A 14,458-nucleotide genomic window follows, 5' to 3' on the forward strand; every position below is an offset into this window, starting at 1 on the left:
AGAGATAGAATCCTTTAGCGTACGATACTCCAAATGTACACTATGAGGGTGGGAACCCGGGTACCCGAATAAAAAGAAATGAAATGTTAATAAAACTTTTGCATGTCATGCTCCAAATTCGACTGCAATCTAAACTGGGTATTTTGGAATCTCGCAGGTACTTCTCGGTCCTGCTGTCTCGTTTTCTACATGCTCCTTTTTATGGTGAATGGCCTGCTATATGCGACGTATCCCCGCTTAGACCCCCGCGTCCTCGGTCTTGGGAGCTTCAACCTTGACGGCTTCAAGCTGTTGTGTTACGCCCGAGATATCCGCCTTAGCTGACGTCTGGCTCTGTTTCTTGGCCAGTCTGGCCTTGACTTCGTCGGTGAGGGCGGACAGCTCGACCAGGACACCTTCCTTCTCGGGGTGGCCTTCCTCGAGACCCAGTTCCTTGACACGAACCTGGCCGGCGGCGAGTTCGTCCTCGCCCAGGATGACGGCGAAGGGGACGCCTCCTTGTTCGGCAGCCTTGAATTGTTGGGGGAGCTTGGGCTTGATCTTGTAGGAGAATTCAGCCTACACGGGAACGGTCAGCTCTCTTTCTGTTTGTATTGTGTAGAGACAATCGTGGAGAGACTTACCTTGATTCCGGCGTTCCAGAGTTTCTGGCATACCTCCATACGCTCCTTGAGCATACCGGTGAAGCCCTTTCCACCAAAGGCCATGACAAAGACATCGACTTCGCTGCTGCGCAGTGCCTCGTTGCTCTTTTCCCGCTCGAGTCTGGCTTTGGTGATGGAGAAGATGCGGTCCACTCCGAATGAGACACCAACGCAAGGAATCTGAGCCTTGGGCAAGAACATGCCAACGAGATTGTCGTAGCGGCCACCTGCGGCAACACTGCCAACACCTAGTGTGGGATCGTTTGATCTGTCCTCATCTTCGAGGTTCCCGCTCTTGGACTTGTCCTTCTTTCCGGACTTCTGGAGCTTCTGTGCTTCGGGGGCTGAGGACGAGACGGCAGGCGCAGAACCTTCGGTAACAACCTCGTAAATGACACCTGTGTAGTAGTCAAGTCCTCGCGCCAGAGACATGTCAAAGGAAATTTTGTCGAGACATCCGAAGGCTTCAAGGTAGTCCATGAGCAATCCCATCTCCTCCAGACCAGCCTTGGCCGACGCGTTCGCAGTTAAAGACTCGTCCTTCCATAGAGATTCGAGTAGTTCCCGAGCGCCCTTGCCAGCCACGTACTTCTCAATTCTGTCGGCCACCTCACCATCCAGTCCCTTCTCCTCGACCATTTCCTTCCGCACATCGGCCCAGGACATTTTATCGAGCTTATCAACGGCGCTAGAGATAGGACGGATCTTCTCGGGCGGCACACCGCAGACCTCGAAAACACCGTCCAGGATCTTCCGGTGGTTGACCTTGATAGTATAACGACCCTGCCATCCAAGTTCCTCAAACACCTCTGTCACGATCCGCAGAATCTCAGCATCGGGAACCATAGGATCAAAAGCACCGGCGATATCGAAATCACACTGGTAGAACTCGCGCATGCGACCCTTGCTCACAGCAGGCTGATCACGGCGATACACCTTGGCAATGTGGTAGCGTTTGATACTGCGCACGTCGGGGTTCATGGCGAGCCAGCGGGCAAAGGGCACGGTCAGATCGTAGCGAAGAGAGCAGATCTCGCCACCCTGATCCTGAAGGTCGTAGATAAGCTTGGAGTCCTCGCCATATTTTCCGGCCAGGATCTCACGCAGCTCGAAGACGGGTGTGTCGAGCGCCGTGCCGCCGTGACGCTTGAAGACATCGGCAATGGTCGAGAAGATCCGGTCGCGGAGGAGTGCGTCGGACCCGGACCAGTCCTTTGTGCCTTTGGGCGTCTTGAGGTTGAAGGAATTCTTGTTATCCTTTGGCATCGTGTCTACCGGGCGCGAAGATCTGAGGGTGAGGGAAGAAGAGTGGCGGTAGTGGGGATGGTGGGGTCGCTGGAGGAGAGAGTGAGGGTTGTTGGGCGGACGGCCGCTGCGCTGGGAAGGGGCCGACGGACAGGTACAACGACAATGGGATCAACAATTGTTCGTCGTGCAGAGCGCAAAAAGCCTGATTGAAAAGTGGGCTTCATCCAAGGGATTGGAGTGGTGAAGCAGAGCCGGCTAGTAAACAATAAATCGATGACCCTCTATATATCTCTGGCCAGTCTGATGATCTGATGTTGTTTCTGACTCACTTCCTTACTTTTTCTGGAGAGTTGCTCGAAACAGCAAGTTACTCCGTGTCCGGCTCTCAAACAGGGATTCAGGGCTTCCGCTTAGGGCAAGTCACGTGTGGCTCTTTTCACTCTCCGATTTACCTTGGTAGACTTCTACTGGTGATTGGGACCTTTGCTCTGTTATGGTTCTATTAAAGAGCTTATTCAGGACAAGACTCAGAGATGAGAAAAGCTTTGAAAATTCAGCAGTCTGAGCAAAGAGACTAGGTTTTATGCAAGCCGAACCCAGTTAACCCAGTACTCAAGATCGACAAACGCAGTGTACCCTGCGCAGTGATGAACCAGCACAAGGAGAATTTAGGCTGTCAAACTGGTCTCTACTCAATCTCATTCTCGACTGAGGGCTTACTTATTCACCAAGATAATCCAGTTACTTCGCTCTAGGAGTACTTCTGATGACCCCTATTTACCCACGGTGTGTGAAAATTGAAGCCCTCTGTCAGAGAACGGGGGCGAATCCTGACAGTCATGGAACAGGAAGATACGGACAGAAACATCACAGAGAGTCGAATTCCACAACCCGGGTACATGTTCTGAAGGTTTGAGACTACCCCATAGTTTCCGTAAATCGAGCTTCAAAGGAGTGGGGTAGATGTCCTCCGTACGATCGTCGATCTACATACCAAAGTCCTTGACAGCTAACATGTCAACGTCGTTGACAGAGCTCTGCTTATAATTATCAGTCTTGCATTGTCCATTTTGCCTGAAAGTACACCTGAGCACAGTTATCTGCTGCAAGGTCAGCCGGTTGCACAATCAAAGCTGATCCCGAGCACTTAAAACGAGCATCATCCAGACGGCCTAGCCTACTCGTGCTTGCTGTTGGATTCAGCATTATTATCCGTGTAGCTAAAGTACGCGGCTGAACATATTGACCAAGTTCAAGACCAGTTTTGAAATGCATACCGAGATCTTCCCTGAGCCAGTAAATCCGAGTACAATGAGGTATTTACGCCCCCACATATTTGTACTATGATTGGCTCAAAGTTTAACCCCACGCGAGGGGGTGGCACATGGCCCAGAAAACCAAATGAAAGTTGGCATTTTCATTCGTCGTCTGCGATCAGCCCTTCCCCAGGTCCCATTGGATGTCACTGCGGGAGTTGGTCCTTGGGCCCAGTGCGTAGGACTCGGCCCCTGGTTGGAATTCTAACTATTTCTAGATTTTAACCAGCCGCTGCCAACCTGCCACTCAAGAAGCAGGTTATGGCTGGCTCGCAACCACTAAACTACGGTCGGTCGCTCTTATTCTTTTAAGAATGCCCAGGATAATGATCTATGTTTATTGTTCCAGGATGTTCTCTAGAACTAGTTACCGTCAAAAGTACCTGACAACTTTGCAGCGTACCTTAGGTACCTAGATCAGCTCCAGCCTATTCAGGTACCTTTTGAGTTTCGTACAGCAGCAAAACATACAGCATTGTGCATTTCCTGTATTGCCTAGTATCACAGAACAGTTGAACTACGGGCTTATCGAACTGTGGGGTTGATAAAATTTGACGATTGGCTACGTACATAACCGGAATTGTCTTATCATCCTTGTGTTTCCACGTGGTTCGGTGGCTGGATTACCTTGACACATACGATACAATACCTTACCTTCTCCCTCGATTTTCGAGATACTACTGATAGCCATATCGACTCAGTCCATATGCGGGGGAAGTTCCATAGAGACTATTTTTGGCGGTAATTCAACCTCTCAACAATAGGATAAAATAACGAATTTATGGCCTTAGGTCTCAGGCTGTCAGCACCTTATTAATACGTAAGGAGTGCCAAGATGGCCGCTGAGCTCAGGCCGGTCAGAATCCATGCTGTATTTCACCACAGGATTAGCAATCCAAGAACTCAAATTCAGCGATGTCCGCCTTGATCGCCGATATGGAGTAAAAAATTGCGAGTGCTCAGATTCCTGAAGTCCAGGCGAAAATGATCAGGCCCTGAGAATTGACTTACGTATCTGTATCAGTGGAGGATCACTTGGCCTACGCCTCCAGGAACTCGATCCGCTGTGTGCAACCGTAACACAAGGTAAGGCCAGCTAAGCCATTGACATAAGCCTGAGCCATTGCCAGTGGGCTGGCATCGAATCAGAATACCCTTCCTAACGAAGACCAGGTTTGAAGGTGGCTTTTCAAAGTACAGTGACTTATCTACGCCATGGCATAGGACTCTGGCCTCTGCTATTCTTAGTGATATGTTCAAGGTCGGACTGGTTTTCCGGAATGATATAGTCACTTCATGTACACAATGTGGTCGACTTGGGGCTTGAATTTATCCGATCCTCCTGTATCAATCAGTTCAGGATGTACTCTGCAGCTGGACATCCAAGGCAGCAGTTCGGACACAGTGGGTCGACTGACTCGGAGATTCCACAGCAATAGTGAGTTCCTTGTTCCTTGGTGATTGATCCTGAAGGGGTGTATGGACTACTATATCGAGTTTTCCACGTAAGTAATATTGAATTGGTAGGAAGAATAATCTGATGGCGAGTTAACAAGTACCTATCTACCTCCAATCTGTAAGAAAGGCAGAAAATACCCTACAGCTTCGGGTAAGCCGTTTAGTTACAGACACCTACCTGTACTGTCACCGGTATTATGATAACATACTCCGTTCCAGAGGTATTGACAAGAGTTCTCTCCATGGGTGACAGTTTCTTTGGGGATATCCTGATCTGATCATATCTTACGAAAAGGAATATTCAAAATTTAGATTAATGACTCTTGCACATAAAGATCACAGCTTTATAAATTTGCAGTCTCTAAAGAATCATACTACTACCATGTAAATAGACACTCGAACAATCGTCTGACTCCAGCCCACCAACGACGAGAACATCCACCGACCCAAAACGGTTCATTCGCCCCCCAAACTCGCTCGGACCCGCCCTTTACTCTCTCCGTCATAACTAAACGACTAGCAGTAGACTAACTAGCAGTCTAGTATGTCTAGCAGTCCGGAGATTAATTTGGTTCGGTCTTATTAACTCCCGTTTGTATGGAGAAACGACGGTCAGTGAGTGCTTCGTCGACGTCTTCGTGCTGCTAGCCTCTGTTCTCAGATAACCGCCTGCCCGCTCGCTCTTCTACCTCTTCCATCTTTCTATCCACTCTCTAATCTCTGTACTCATATCCTTCGTAACGAGTTCTTGCTGTCAATCTGTCGCCTCAATTCGGTTTTCTCACTCTTCACAACCTTCGTGGAAGCCTCTCTCAACCGCTGTATTCCTCAACCTATGGGGTAGTCCCGCCTCTCTCTCTTCCGCTACCGTTCAACGACGTTCCGCCGCGATACTCTCTCTTCCTCTGATCAAATTTCCACGCTTTTTCACTTTCGAAGTTCCGTCGGTTTTTCGAAACGTATACTGTTGATTGAGACACTCTGGAATTCCTCATATCTCCTGCCCTTGATCGCCATCTGTTTCTTGTTCGGTCACTCCCCGCTTATTCTACCGCATCCTCATCCCTCGGGCGTTCCCTGCGACGAACTCCGCACACGTCCAGCGTTGCTGGCATCAGCCTCCTTTCCCGCGGAAGTCACCAGATGAAGCCAGATACTACGAATAGAGATACTTTGTGACAAGCATGGGGTCGTTCCTGAGGAGTTTTCGCCATAATGGGGTATGTCCTTTTACCCGTTTCTGTGCCTATTGTCTGGCTTTCTAGGCCGGAGGGCTTTCCTTTTGCCTGTCGCTATGTTTGTCTTCTACTTGTCAACTTTAGGAAGCTAGAGAAAGATGCTCTCTATCTTCATCTTCACTGTTTCTTCGTTTCCTCGCCGCGTTGGTCAATTGCTGATTTGTCACCTTGTTTACCTAGGGATCTACTGCGCCTTCGGTCGGAGCGGTCCCCGCAAAGAAAGAAACACAACCTCCCCCGATGACGCCTCTTGAAAAGAGGCTACTGGACATGGGCCCGATTAGGGAGGATGGAAGCGACAAGTTTTATGGCATGGAAAATGTAAGTTCACTACCGTACTACCGGATTGCCGTTCTATTGTGCGCTCAGCTCAATTTGCTGACATCTCGTCCTGCTTTAGTATGGAAATACATGGTAAGTCATCTCGCGCATAACATCGAGTCGCCCTAGAAGGACAAGAAAGACTATCGAAAGAAACACTGCTAAAACTTTTTATCTCGACAGCTACTGTAATTCGATATTGCAGTGTCTTTACTACTCGGTTCCTTTTCGCGAAGCGGTAATCAACTATCCTACAAGGACGCCGATAGAGAGTTTGGAAGCAGCGTTAGCGAAGAGTCTCCGTTACCCGAACCCGAACGCGCAGCTGGAAGCGGAAGCTCAAGCTGAGAAGCAGAAAGCTGCCAATGCTCAGCGACCTGGCATGCCGCCGAATCCGCAGCAGAAGCCCGAGGACAAGGACTCGCCGGAATATAAGAAGAAGATGGCACTGCAGACACTCCCTCTCCTGGAAACACAGAACAACGCCGCAAGCTACGGCATGTCTGAATCACTTTTTACGTCTTTGAAGGACATTTTCGAGTCCGTCGTTGGGAGTCAGTCCCGCATCGGTATTATACGTCCGCAGCAGTTCTTGGAGGTCCTCAGGCGAGACCACGAAATGTTCCGGACGGCCATGCATCAAGACGCACATGAATTTCTGAACCTATTGCTCAACGAAGTTGTCGCTAACGTCGAAGCCGAGGCTTCCAAACAGCCTCTGGAAAAAAGCCTTCCTCCGCCAGAGACTGCTGACTCCGTGGATCAATCGTCGAGTACCGGTTCGAAGACCCCCAATACTACTCGTTGGGTTCACGAACTATTCGAAGGACTCTTGACCTCAGAAACGCAGTGCCTTACATGCGAAAAGGTGTCTCAGCGTGACGAAGTGTTTTTGGACCTTTCCGTGGATCTGGAGCAACATTCATCGGTCACATCTTGCTTGAGGAAGTTCTCCGCGGAGGAGATGCTCTGTGAACGAAATAAATTTCACTGTGACAATTGTGGTGGTCTTCAAGAGGCTGAAAAGAGGATGAAAATTAAACGCTTGCCGCGCATCCTAGCATTACACCTGAAACGGTTCAAATACACAGAGGACCTTCAGAGACTGCAGAAACTGTTTCATAGAGTGGTTTATCCATATCATCTCCGTCTGTTCAATACGACCGATGATGCCGAAGACCCCGATCGCCTCTATGAGCTGTATGCGGTTGTGGTGCATATTGGTGGTGGGCCCTATCACGGACACTATGTTGCAATCATCAAGACTGAAGATCGAGGATGGCTACTTTTCGATGACGAGATGGTCGAGCCGGTGGACAAGAACTATGTCAAAAACTTTTTTGGCGATAAGCCGGGTCTAGCATGTGCTTATGTTCTTTTCTACCAGGAGACCACCCTTGAGGCTGTCTTGAAGGAACAGGAACAAGAAAATATGGACTCGAACCTGGCCGCTACCGACACAAACGACACTATCTTGAAGCAGAACGGGTTCCCTCAGTCGCCTTTGGCTCACGTGCACAGCGCTTCTCAGATCCCTTCTCACGAAGATAACCTCCGACCGAATGGCCTCAGGCGAGCCCCTACCGCGCCTCAGCTTTCTACTCACGACGAGCACGGAGACCCCGAGAGCACTCCTTTCAGTCCGCTTTCTCCGCTTTCTCCGATCCCTCCTGTCCCTCCCATTCCCGAGAGGGTCGCCACAGTTGCAATTCCACCAAAGAATGATGCGCTGGCCAAGAGGGAACGGGCCCGGGAAGAAAAGGAACGAAAGGCGGCTGAGAAGGAAAGAGAAAAGGCTGAGAAAGAAAGAGAAAAGGCTGAAAAGTTGCGCCGCAAGGAACAGGGAGCAAGACTGAAGGAAAACCAACGCCGTGAGGAAGCCGAGCTAAAAGCCGCTCTAGAAATGAGCAAAGCATCCAAGGCCGAGGAAGACCGTCGCCTTAGCCCTGAAAACGGCAAGGAGAAACAAAGTGGTGGTCTGAGCCGACTGAAACGGAGCAGCAAAAGCTTGAGCCACAGGCTCGGCAAGGACAAAGAGACGCGGAGTGTGTCGTCGGATCTACCGTCGGTACCTATCCCCGAGCATTCAACCCCAACCCTTTCGCAAAGTGGGCCGACATCAGAGCAACAACAGCAACAACGACAACAATCACCTCCAAACCACGACCAGGCCCCGAATTCTCCCCCGCTCGTCAAGCCTACGATAAGAGAGGACGAGCAAGTGAACCACAAAGACTCCAAACATGAACGTACCGGACATGGAAAATGGAGAAGTTTCAGCCTCAGAAAGAAGTCGTTCAGCATTTTGTCATAGCGACCATTATCTCGAAGGTCGACATTGATACATTTCAACGGCCTTGCATAGTTTTGCACATAATACCCGGATTTTTACCGTACATATATTCGCTTGATGTATCATCATATTTTCCCCTTCGGTACCGGTATCTATGATCTGCGGCGAGATGACACCTACGGCACAGTTTGCTGTCAAAGTAGCTGCGATTTCATGAGACCGATCTTGTCTTATTTCTCTTTCCTTCGATGATCTTCACTTTTCACGCATCTATGTGTCTATCTTCTTTTCCATATGGTCGATGTTGTGATACCCATGCCCGGGTCACACAGTGGCGTACATGAGGCGTTCAGCGGATTCTTTTTACTTCTTCTTTTTCTTCAAGTGACACGGGAACGGTGTACAGGTAACATTTACTTCATGGTCATGAGAATATTCGTACGGCTTTCGAAAAGTCAAAGAGTTCTCTTGGGACATGTGGGTTGTGGATCTACAAGGTGGATATTGTCTTCTGAACCCGGCAGGTACTTTGTTACAGGACCTTTCTGGTCTTCCATTGCCATAGAACAGTCAAGATTTATCTGTTGCGGCGTCTTAAAAGATCCATGTATCAATTAAAGTGCACAGATGCATATACGACTGAGAACACCAACGATGGTTCGTGAAAATACAATTAACGCATGAATCTGGGACAACTTGCTGGGAATCAATCATATCATCTGTCATTCATGCAGTTTTTAACACGAGATCTCGTAGTCGGACAATCACTTATGAGGTATCCTATTCCTCATGGCTCACTCGTCATATGCGGTAGGGCTCTAGCTTCTTGTGCCCATTCCATTGTGTAGAGACAGGTCGATCATGCGTTTGAAGGACCCCGAGAAAAGACTATTATCCGAGTCTTTCTATAAGGCGAAAACAAGGTTATGCAAGGGCATCATTCACCCAAGAATGAGCTCGTAGATGATTATCGTCGTATTGATCACGATTAGGGGTACTGCAACCAGATCGAACGGTCAGCTTAGCCTCATATAGCCCAACTTCTAATCCAACGAAGCAACAAAACAGACAAGGGAGTGAACGGCGGAATCGGAGTGGCTTACTTCGCATCACGGTCCGAACACTAGCGATCAAATTCACGGATTTGGCCTTGATACTTGTGCTATCGTATGTCGCGCCGAAGGCAGGGTCTGTCTGTGTGCGGCCCCATCCAACTACAGCAGTTGGTTAGTCTCAGTGTCGGTATTGTATTGGTAAAGCTTGAGCAAGCGCATGAAATTAAATTGCGGAGGAGGGATAGAGCAAAGGAGATAGGATAGCGTACTTCTTGCCAGAAATCGATCTTCAGAGAGGACGGCCACGGCGTTGATTAATAGACAGCATACTGCGCCTGGTGTTAGTTGACTGAGGCCATATGGGACGGGAAACGGTGCGTACCATAGACGAGTTTTCCGAGGCCGAATAGGAACATCTTTGCGACTGCTCTGTATGCCTGCGCGTGGTGAGAGGGAGGCGTGGAGGGTCGGAGTCGGACTGCGGTGATACAGTGGACAGGTCGAGGCGGAGATGACTTACTTGGCTCGGCGGTCGATGTTTCGCTGACGTGTGGGGAAAGAAGGGGAGCTCTGCTGGAATGACTTCACTTGGCCTGCGGAAACGGGGTTTATGCTTAACGTTCTTGCTGCAGTACAATGGGGAGTAATGCTGGTAGGAATGATCCGATTGCTATGCTCGATATGTGAACTTACTAATTTGCTGATATCTCGTTTAGTGTTTCTGTTGTTGATCGTGTCGCTTCCGGTCCTTGTTTGTCTCCACCTGCTCGTTGCTCCCTACACCAAGGTCGAGGAGTCGTTCCATATACAGGCTGTACACGATATTCTGAAATATGGCATTCCTACGGGTGATGTCTCTGGTATCCTAGCACATTATGATCATTCGACGTTTCCAGGAGCGGTGCCTCGGACCTTTGTCGGGGCTGTTGTTCTGGCCGGGCTATCGCAGCCGTTCATCTGGTTGAATGAGAATATCGATAAGCAAACTCTCGGTATGCATCTCTCTAAACTTGCGCTTGGTTAGCTAGTCTAGCGGAACTGATTTTATTCTCACGTAGCTCGAGGTATCCTAGGCCTGTTCAATGCTGTGTCGCTGATATTGTTCGCGCTCGGCGTACGGCGAGCATTCGGAAAGTCTACGGCCATTTGGTATCTGCTGTTCCAAGCGAGCCAGTTCCATGTCATCTACTATGCCTCGAGGACCCTCTCCAACATGTTCGCCTTTGGCATTACTACATTGGCAATGCGGGCTCTTCTCCCGGAACCTGTAGCTCTTGATCTCTACAGGAAGAGATGCAGAGTGGCGTTGTTCCTGTTCACGATAGCTGGCATCATTTTTCGGTCCGAGTTGGCTCTATTTCTGGCCGCGCATACACTGTTTCTCTTTGCTACGGGTCGTATCCGACTCGTACAGGAGATCATCCTGGCGGGAGCTCTGGGTCTTGTGGTTGGACTGGCCATCACTGTGCTGGTGGACTCGTTCTTCTGGCAGCAGTTCCCGTTGTGGCCAGAGCTCGCTGCCTTCAAGTTCAATGTCCTCTCAGGGCAAGCCTCCGCATGGGGAACGCACCCGTGGCACTTTTATTTCAGCAGCGCCATCCCGCGCCTGCTGCTGAACCCCTTGACCTATCTACTCGCACTCCCCTTCGCCCTCACGCATCCATCCACCCGCTCTTCCGCAGCATACATCATCATCCCCTCCCTTGTCTTTGTCGCGATCTACAGCGCTCAACCGCACAAGGAATGGCGTTTCATCGCATACGCAATCCCACCCTTAACCGCCGCCGCTGCCCAAGGCGCTTCCTACATCTGGACGCACCGCTCAAAATCCCTCATCTACCGTCTGCTCTCCCTCGCCCTGATAGCCTCAACAGCCGCTTCGTTCTTCCTCTCGAACTTTGTCCTCCTGCCCGCCTCATCAGCAAACTATCCCGGCGCTCGCGCCCTCAACATCCTCCATAACCGCGCCAACAACACCAAACCCGTCATCAACGTCTATCTCGGCAACCTCGCCTGCCAAACAGGCGTCACCAGATTCCTGGAGATGCCTCCTCCCCAGATCCCCGTGGAACCCCTGCAAAACAGCGAGCTCACCGCCCTCGAGAGCGCGAGTTCACGTTCAGGTTCAGTCTGGCGATACGACAAGACAGAAGACGAGACCGCCAAGGCCTTCCCTCCCTTCTGGAAACGGTTCGATTACGTGCTCATTGAGCCGAGCGAAGAGAAGAAAGTCCGGAGGGCGTCGGGCCGGCCTCAGAGCTGGGAGGAGGTCGAGGTGATCCATGGATTCGCCGGGCTGAAGGTCCTGCGTCCTGGTGAGGGGCCACTGGGCAGCTGGAGGAGCGGGTCTTCGGCCTCGTGCTTGGTCCCGAGGGTGCTCGGTATTGGACGATGGTTAGGGATTATGCTCGGAAGCATGTCACACGTGGGTGGTGGGCGGAGTTGAGGATGGAGCCCAAGATTAAGATCCTGCGTCGGATCAGGTGATATTGGTTATTTTGTAGTGTAATGTTATTTTCTATCTCGTTGGGGTAGGCCATGGACAAGAGCCAAAAAGTACACCAAAATCAAATTATTGGATATCACTGTATGCACATGTGACAACAAGGATAAATCGCCGTCTTAATACCATTATTACAAGCGTTCTAAGCAGGCCCGGGTATAGAGCCAAGAAAATCAATCCTCACGGCTTTCCAGCCGGCCCAGTCTCTTTTCCAAGTCCCGAACCCATGGCTCGACTAACTCGATGTTGCTCTTCATTGCTGCCTCACTCTGCCCCATCTTCTCCTCGACCACTTTCAACCCTTCACGCCATTGCTCGATCTCCCGCGTCATCTCCGCATGTCTCTTCTCGAGCTCATTGAGTGAATCCGCTGCCTGCGCGGCGCCCGCGTGGATGGCACGGAGGGAACGTAAGCGCTCGAGCACGCTGGGTAGGATAGGATGAAGGGACTGGATAGTAGGGAGAGTAGCGTAGAGGGCTTGGATTTTCGTGGCTTGTTCGTCACGCTGAGTAGCTGCTTGGTCGATTTCGGTGGCCGACCCGGATGACACCGACATGTCGGAGGTCTGCTCGATCGTGGAGGTCGCGATACGGGCGTTCTGAGCGGCTTTGGCGGCGTCAACTGCACGTTTCCGTGCCGAAGCCAGTGCCTCGGTATCCGCGGTCAGTCTTCGTACCCGGCTTGATAGGGCCTCGAGGTGGGTGGTTGTGAATGTTGTCGACGGTGCAGCGGACCCAGTAGTCGGTACAGCTGATGCCGGGGTGGGCCCGACAAGGATATTGGTAAGTGTGGATAGTCGGGAAGTGAGGTGGTCCAGGGCAGGAAGGACGGGCTGAAGTGCCGGCTCGGAGATGCCGTCAGAAACAAAAGGATTGGAGGAGCTAGAGATGCCCATGGCGGCTTCAATTAATGCTAGCCGGCCGTCAAAGGCTGCAGCATGTGCCAGAACGCCAGCGGACGACGGAGTCACTGCATCTTCTGTCGCGATCGTCTCGTCAGGTCCCTTCGATCCGCCAGGAACGTCTTGGGAAGTAGTCGACACGAGCTTCTGGGTCAGCGCTGTGGCCGCGGAGTGCGGTCCTGACGCATTTCGAGAAGATCCATGAAGGTTGTCCAGCGCCCGGCTCAGTTCCAGTACACCGTCGTCTACCGCTTCGACAGGTTCCTCGGTGGATTCCGCTTTTGTTTGTCGCGATGCCATCTCATCCTTCAATTCCTCAACTTCCCTGCGCAGACGGGCCAGCTTTCTCTCGAAGCTCTCCTCCTCCGTGTCGCTGGTATCGCCCACTTCCTCTATCCCATCAGGACCTCTCCGTCGTCGACGGCTTTTGCTTCTGTATGATTTTCGTTTGAGGGCAATGCTATCGGAGAAGTTGACATCGCGGGCGTCTACAGTAGCCCCCAGGAAATGAGCACGCGCGTCGTCGACATCGACTCCGTGTCGGTCGATGTCGGAGTTTGTGCCAGTGTCATCATCCGCGTCGGAGGCGGTGCGAATCGTGGCAGTCTTCAGGTTTTCGTACGTTAGATGGTGAATTCATAGAAGTATGAATTTGCTTTCGTTTGGCAGGGAACTAACGGGAAGTGTGGATGCCTCATCGGTCAGATCTGGGGTTTCATAGATATCGGGAGCTGGATCCTAACGAGACACGCATTGTTAATTGAGGCCAAGGACGTTGACACGAGTGGGGTGAGACTCGACTACTTACTAGGTCAGGAAGACCGGCATATTTCTTGTTAAATGACATGCCGCAAGCTTGTAATGGCAATCTGCTTATTGAACAAATTTGAATAAATGCTGATGTTATTGCTGACCCTGAGATCACTTAGTTTGCGTGTATATTGACTCGGTCTTTTGGTACTCCGCCTTGGCACGTGAAAGGGGTATCCACCCCTGGCGGCCTGAACTGTCAGGTACGTACTATCAATAATCACACCCCACCTTTTACGGAGTATTGATTCCACACTTTCATATGATAGTGGTTACTGCGTCATACCAAACATTAGAGGGGTGGCCGGAACAGGATATTTGCATCGGGCATGGGATCCGAGATGGACTATAATTAACGATCAAAGCCAGAGGCTGAACCTGCTGCACTCTTCCGTACACATGGCAAAAAAAGTCAACAAATAGTAATTGAGATACTATGTAGTCGCAATGAGGCTAACAGGTAGCCAACCCCGCCACTGTCACTGGATCAATGAGACGACAGGTTCATACCAACAGTCTGTGCAGTCTGTGCAGTCTGCGCAGTCTGCGCCAGTAATAATCATGAGAAAGACAGAGTCGTGCAGTAGTACAGAGTAGTATGGATGTCAGTCTTGCACGTGTCAGCCTCGGTGATGAGCGGGGGAAGGAACGAGACGGGAAGGGTACCTGA

General features: G+C 50.7%; 5 protein-coding genes across 5 annotated transcripts; 2 read left to right on the plus strand and 3 right to left on the minus strand.

Annotated features, from left to right (window-relative positions):
* Positions 1 to 62: 62 nt before the first annotated feature.
* P174DRAFT_504635 (histidine--tRNA ligase) lies at positions 63 to 2,255 on the minus strand. The gene is made up of 2 exons (XM_024831216.1): positions 624 to 2,255; positions 63 to 558 (listed from the first exon to the last, which is right to left on the minus strand). The coding sequence occupies exons 1-2, from the start codon at positions 1,908 to 1,910 to the stop codon at positions 238 to 240; spliced, it is 1,608 nt and encodes a 535-aa protein (XP_024681094.1). The 5' UTR covers positions 1,911 to 2,255; the 3' UTR covers positions 63 to 237.
* Positions 2,256 to 6,144: 3,889 nt separating this feature from the next.
* On the plus strand, positions 6,145 to 8,539 carry creB (ubiquitin C-terminal hydrolase CreB; the record flags this gene model as incomplete). The annotated part of the gene is made up of 3 exons (XM_024824958.1): positions 6,145 to 6,225; positions 6,305 to 6,318; positions 6,409 to 8,539. The coding sequence occupies 3 exons, from the start codon at positions 6,145 to 6,147 to the stop codon at positions 8,537 to 8,539; spliced, it is 2,226 nt and encodes a 741-aa protein (XP_024681095.1).
* Positions 8,540 to 9,104: 565 nt separating this feature from the next.
* P174DRAFT_513069 (YOS1 family protein) lies at positions 9,105 to 10,059 on the minus strand. Its single transcript, XM_024831942.1, has 4 exons — positions 9,956 to 10,059; positions 9,843 to 9,902; positions 9,622 to 9,732; positions 9,105 to 9,515 (listed from the first exon to the last, which is right to left on the minus strand). The coding sequence occupies exons 1-4, from the start codon at positions 9,987 to 9,989 to the stop codon at positions 9,460 to 9,462; spliced, it is 261 nt and encodes an 86-aa protein (XP_024681096.1). The 5' UTR covers positions 9,990 to 10,059; the 3' UTR covers positions 9,105 to 9,459.
* Positions 10,060 to 10,168: 109 nt separating this feature from the next.
* On the plus strand, positions 10,169 to 12,060 carry P174DRAFT_513070 (dolichyl-P-Man:Man(7)GlcNAc(2)-PP-dolichol alpha-1,6-mannosyltransferase; the record flags this gene model as incomplete). Its single annotated transcript, XM_024831943.1, has 4 exons — positions 10,169 to 10,225; positions 10,290 to 10,565; positions 10,632 to 11,875; positions 11,908 to 12,060. The coding sequence occupies exons 1-4, from the start codon at positions 10,210 to 10,212 to the stop codon at positions 12,058 to 12,060; spliced, it is 1,689 nt and encodes a 562-aa protein (XP_024681097.1). The 5' UTR covers positions 10,169 to 10,209.
* A 71-nt stretch (positions 12,061 to 12,131) lies between these two features.
* Positions 12,132 to 13,887, minus strand: P174DRAFT_390803 (dynactin subunit 2). The gene is made up of 3 exons (XM_024823498.1): positions 13,787 to 13,887; positions 13,657 to 13,716; positions 12,132 to 13,584 (listed from the first exon to the last, which is right to left on the minus strand). The coding sequence occupies exons 1-3, from the start codon at positions 13,823 to 13,825 to the stop codon at positions 12,250 to 12,252; spliced, it is 1,434 nt and encodes a 477-aa protein (XP_024681098.1). The 5' UTR covers positions 13,826 to 13,887; the 3' UTR covers positions 12,132 to 12,249.
* Positions 13,888 to 14,458: the final 571 nt, after the last annotated feature.

This window comes from Aspergillus novofumigatus (genome assembly GCF_002847465.1).
Source record: "Aspergillus novofumigatus IBT 16806 chromosome Unknown P174scaffold_5, whole genome shotgun sequence".
Classification (NCBI taxonomy): Eukaryota; Fungi; Ascomycota; class Eurotiomycetes; order Eurotiales; family Aspergillaceae; genus Aspergillus; species Aspergillus novofumigatus.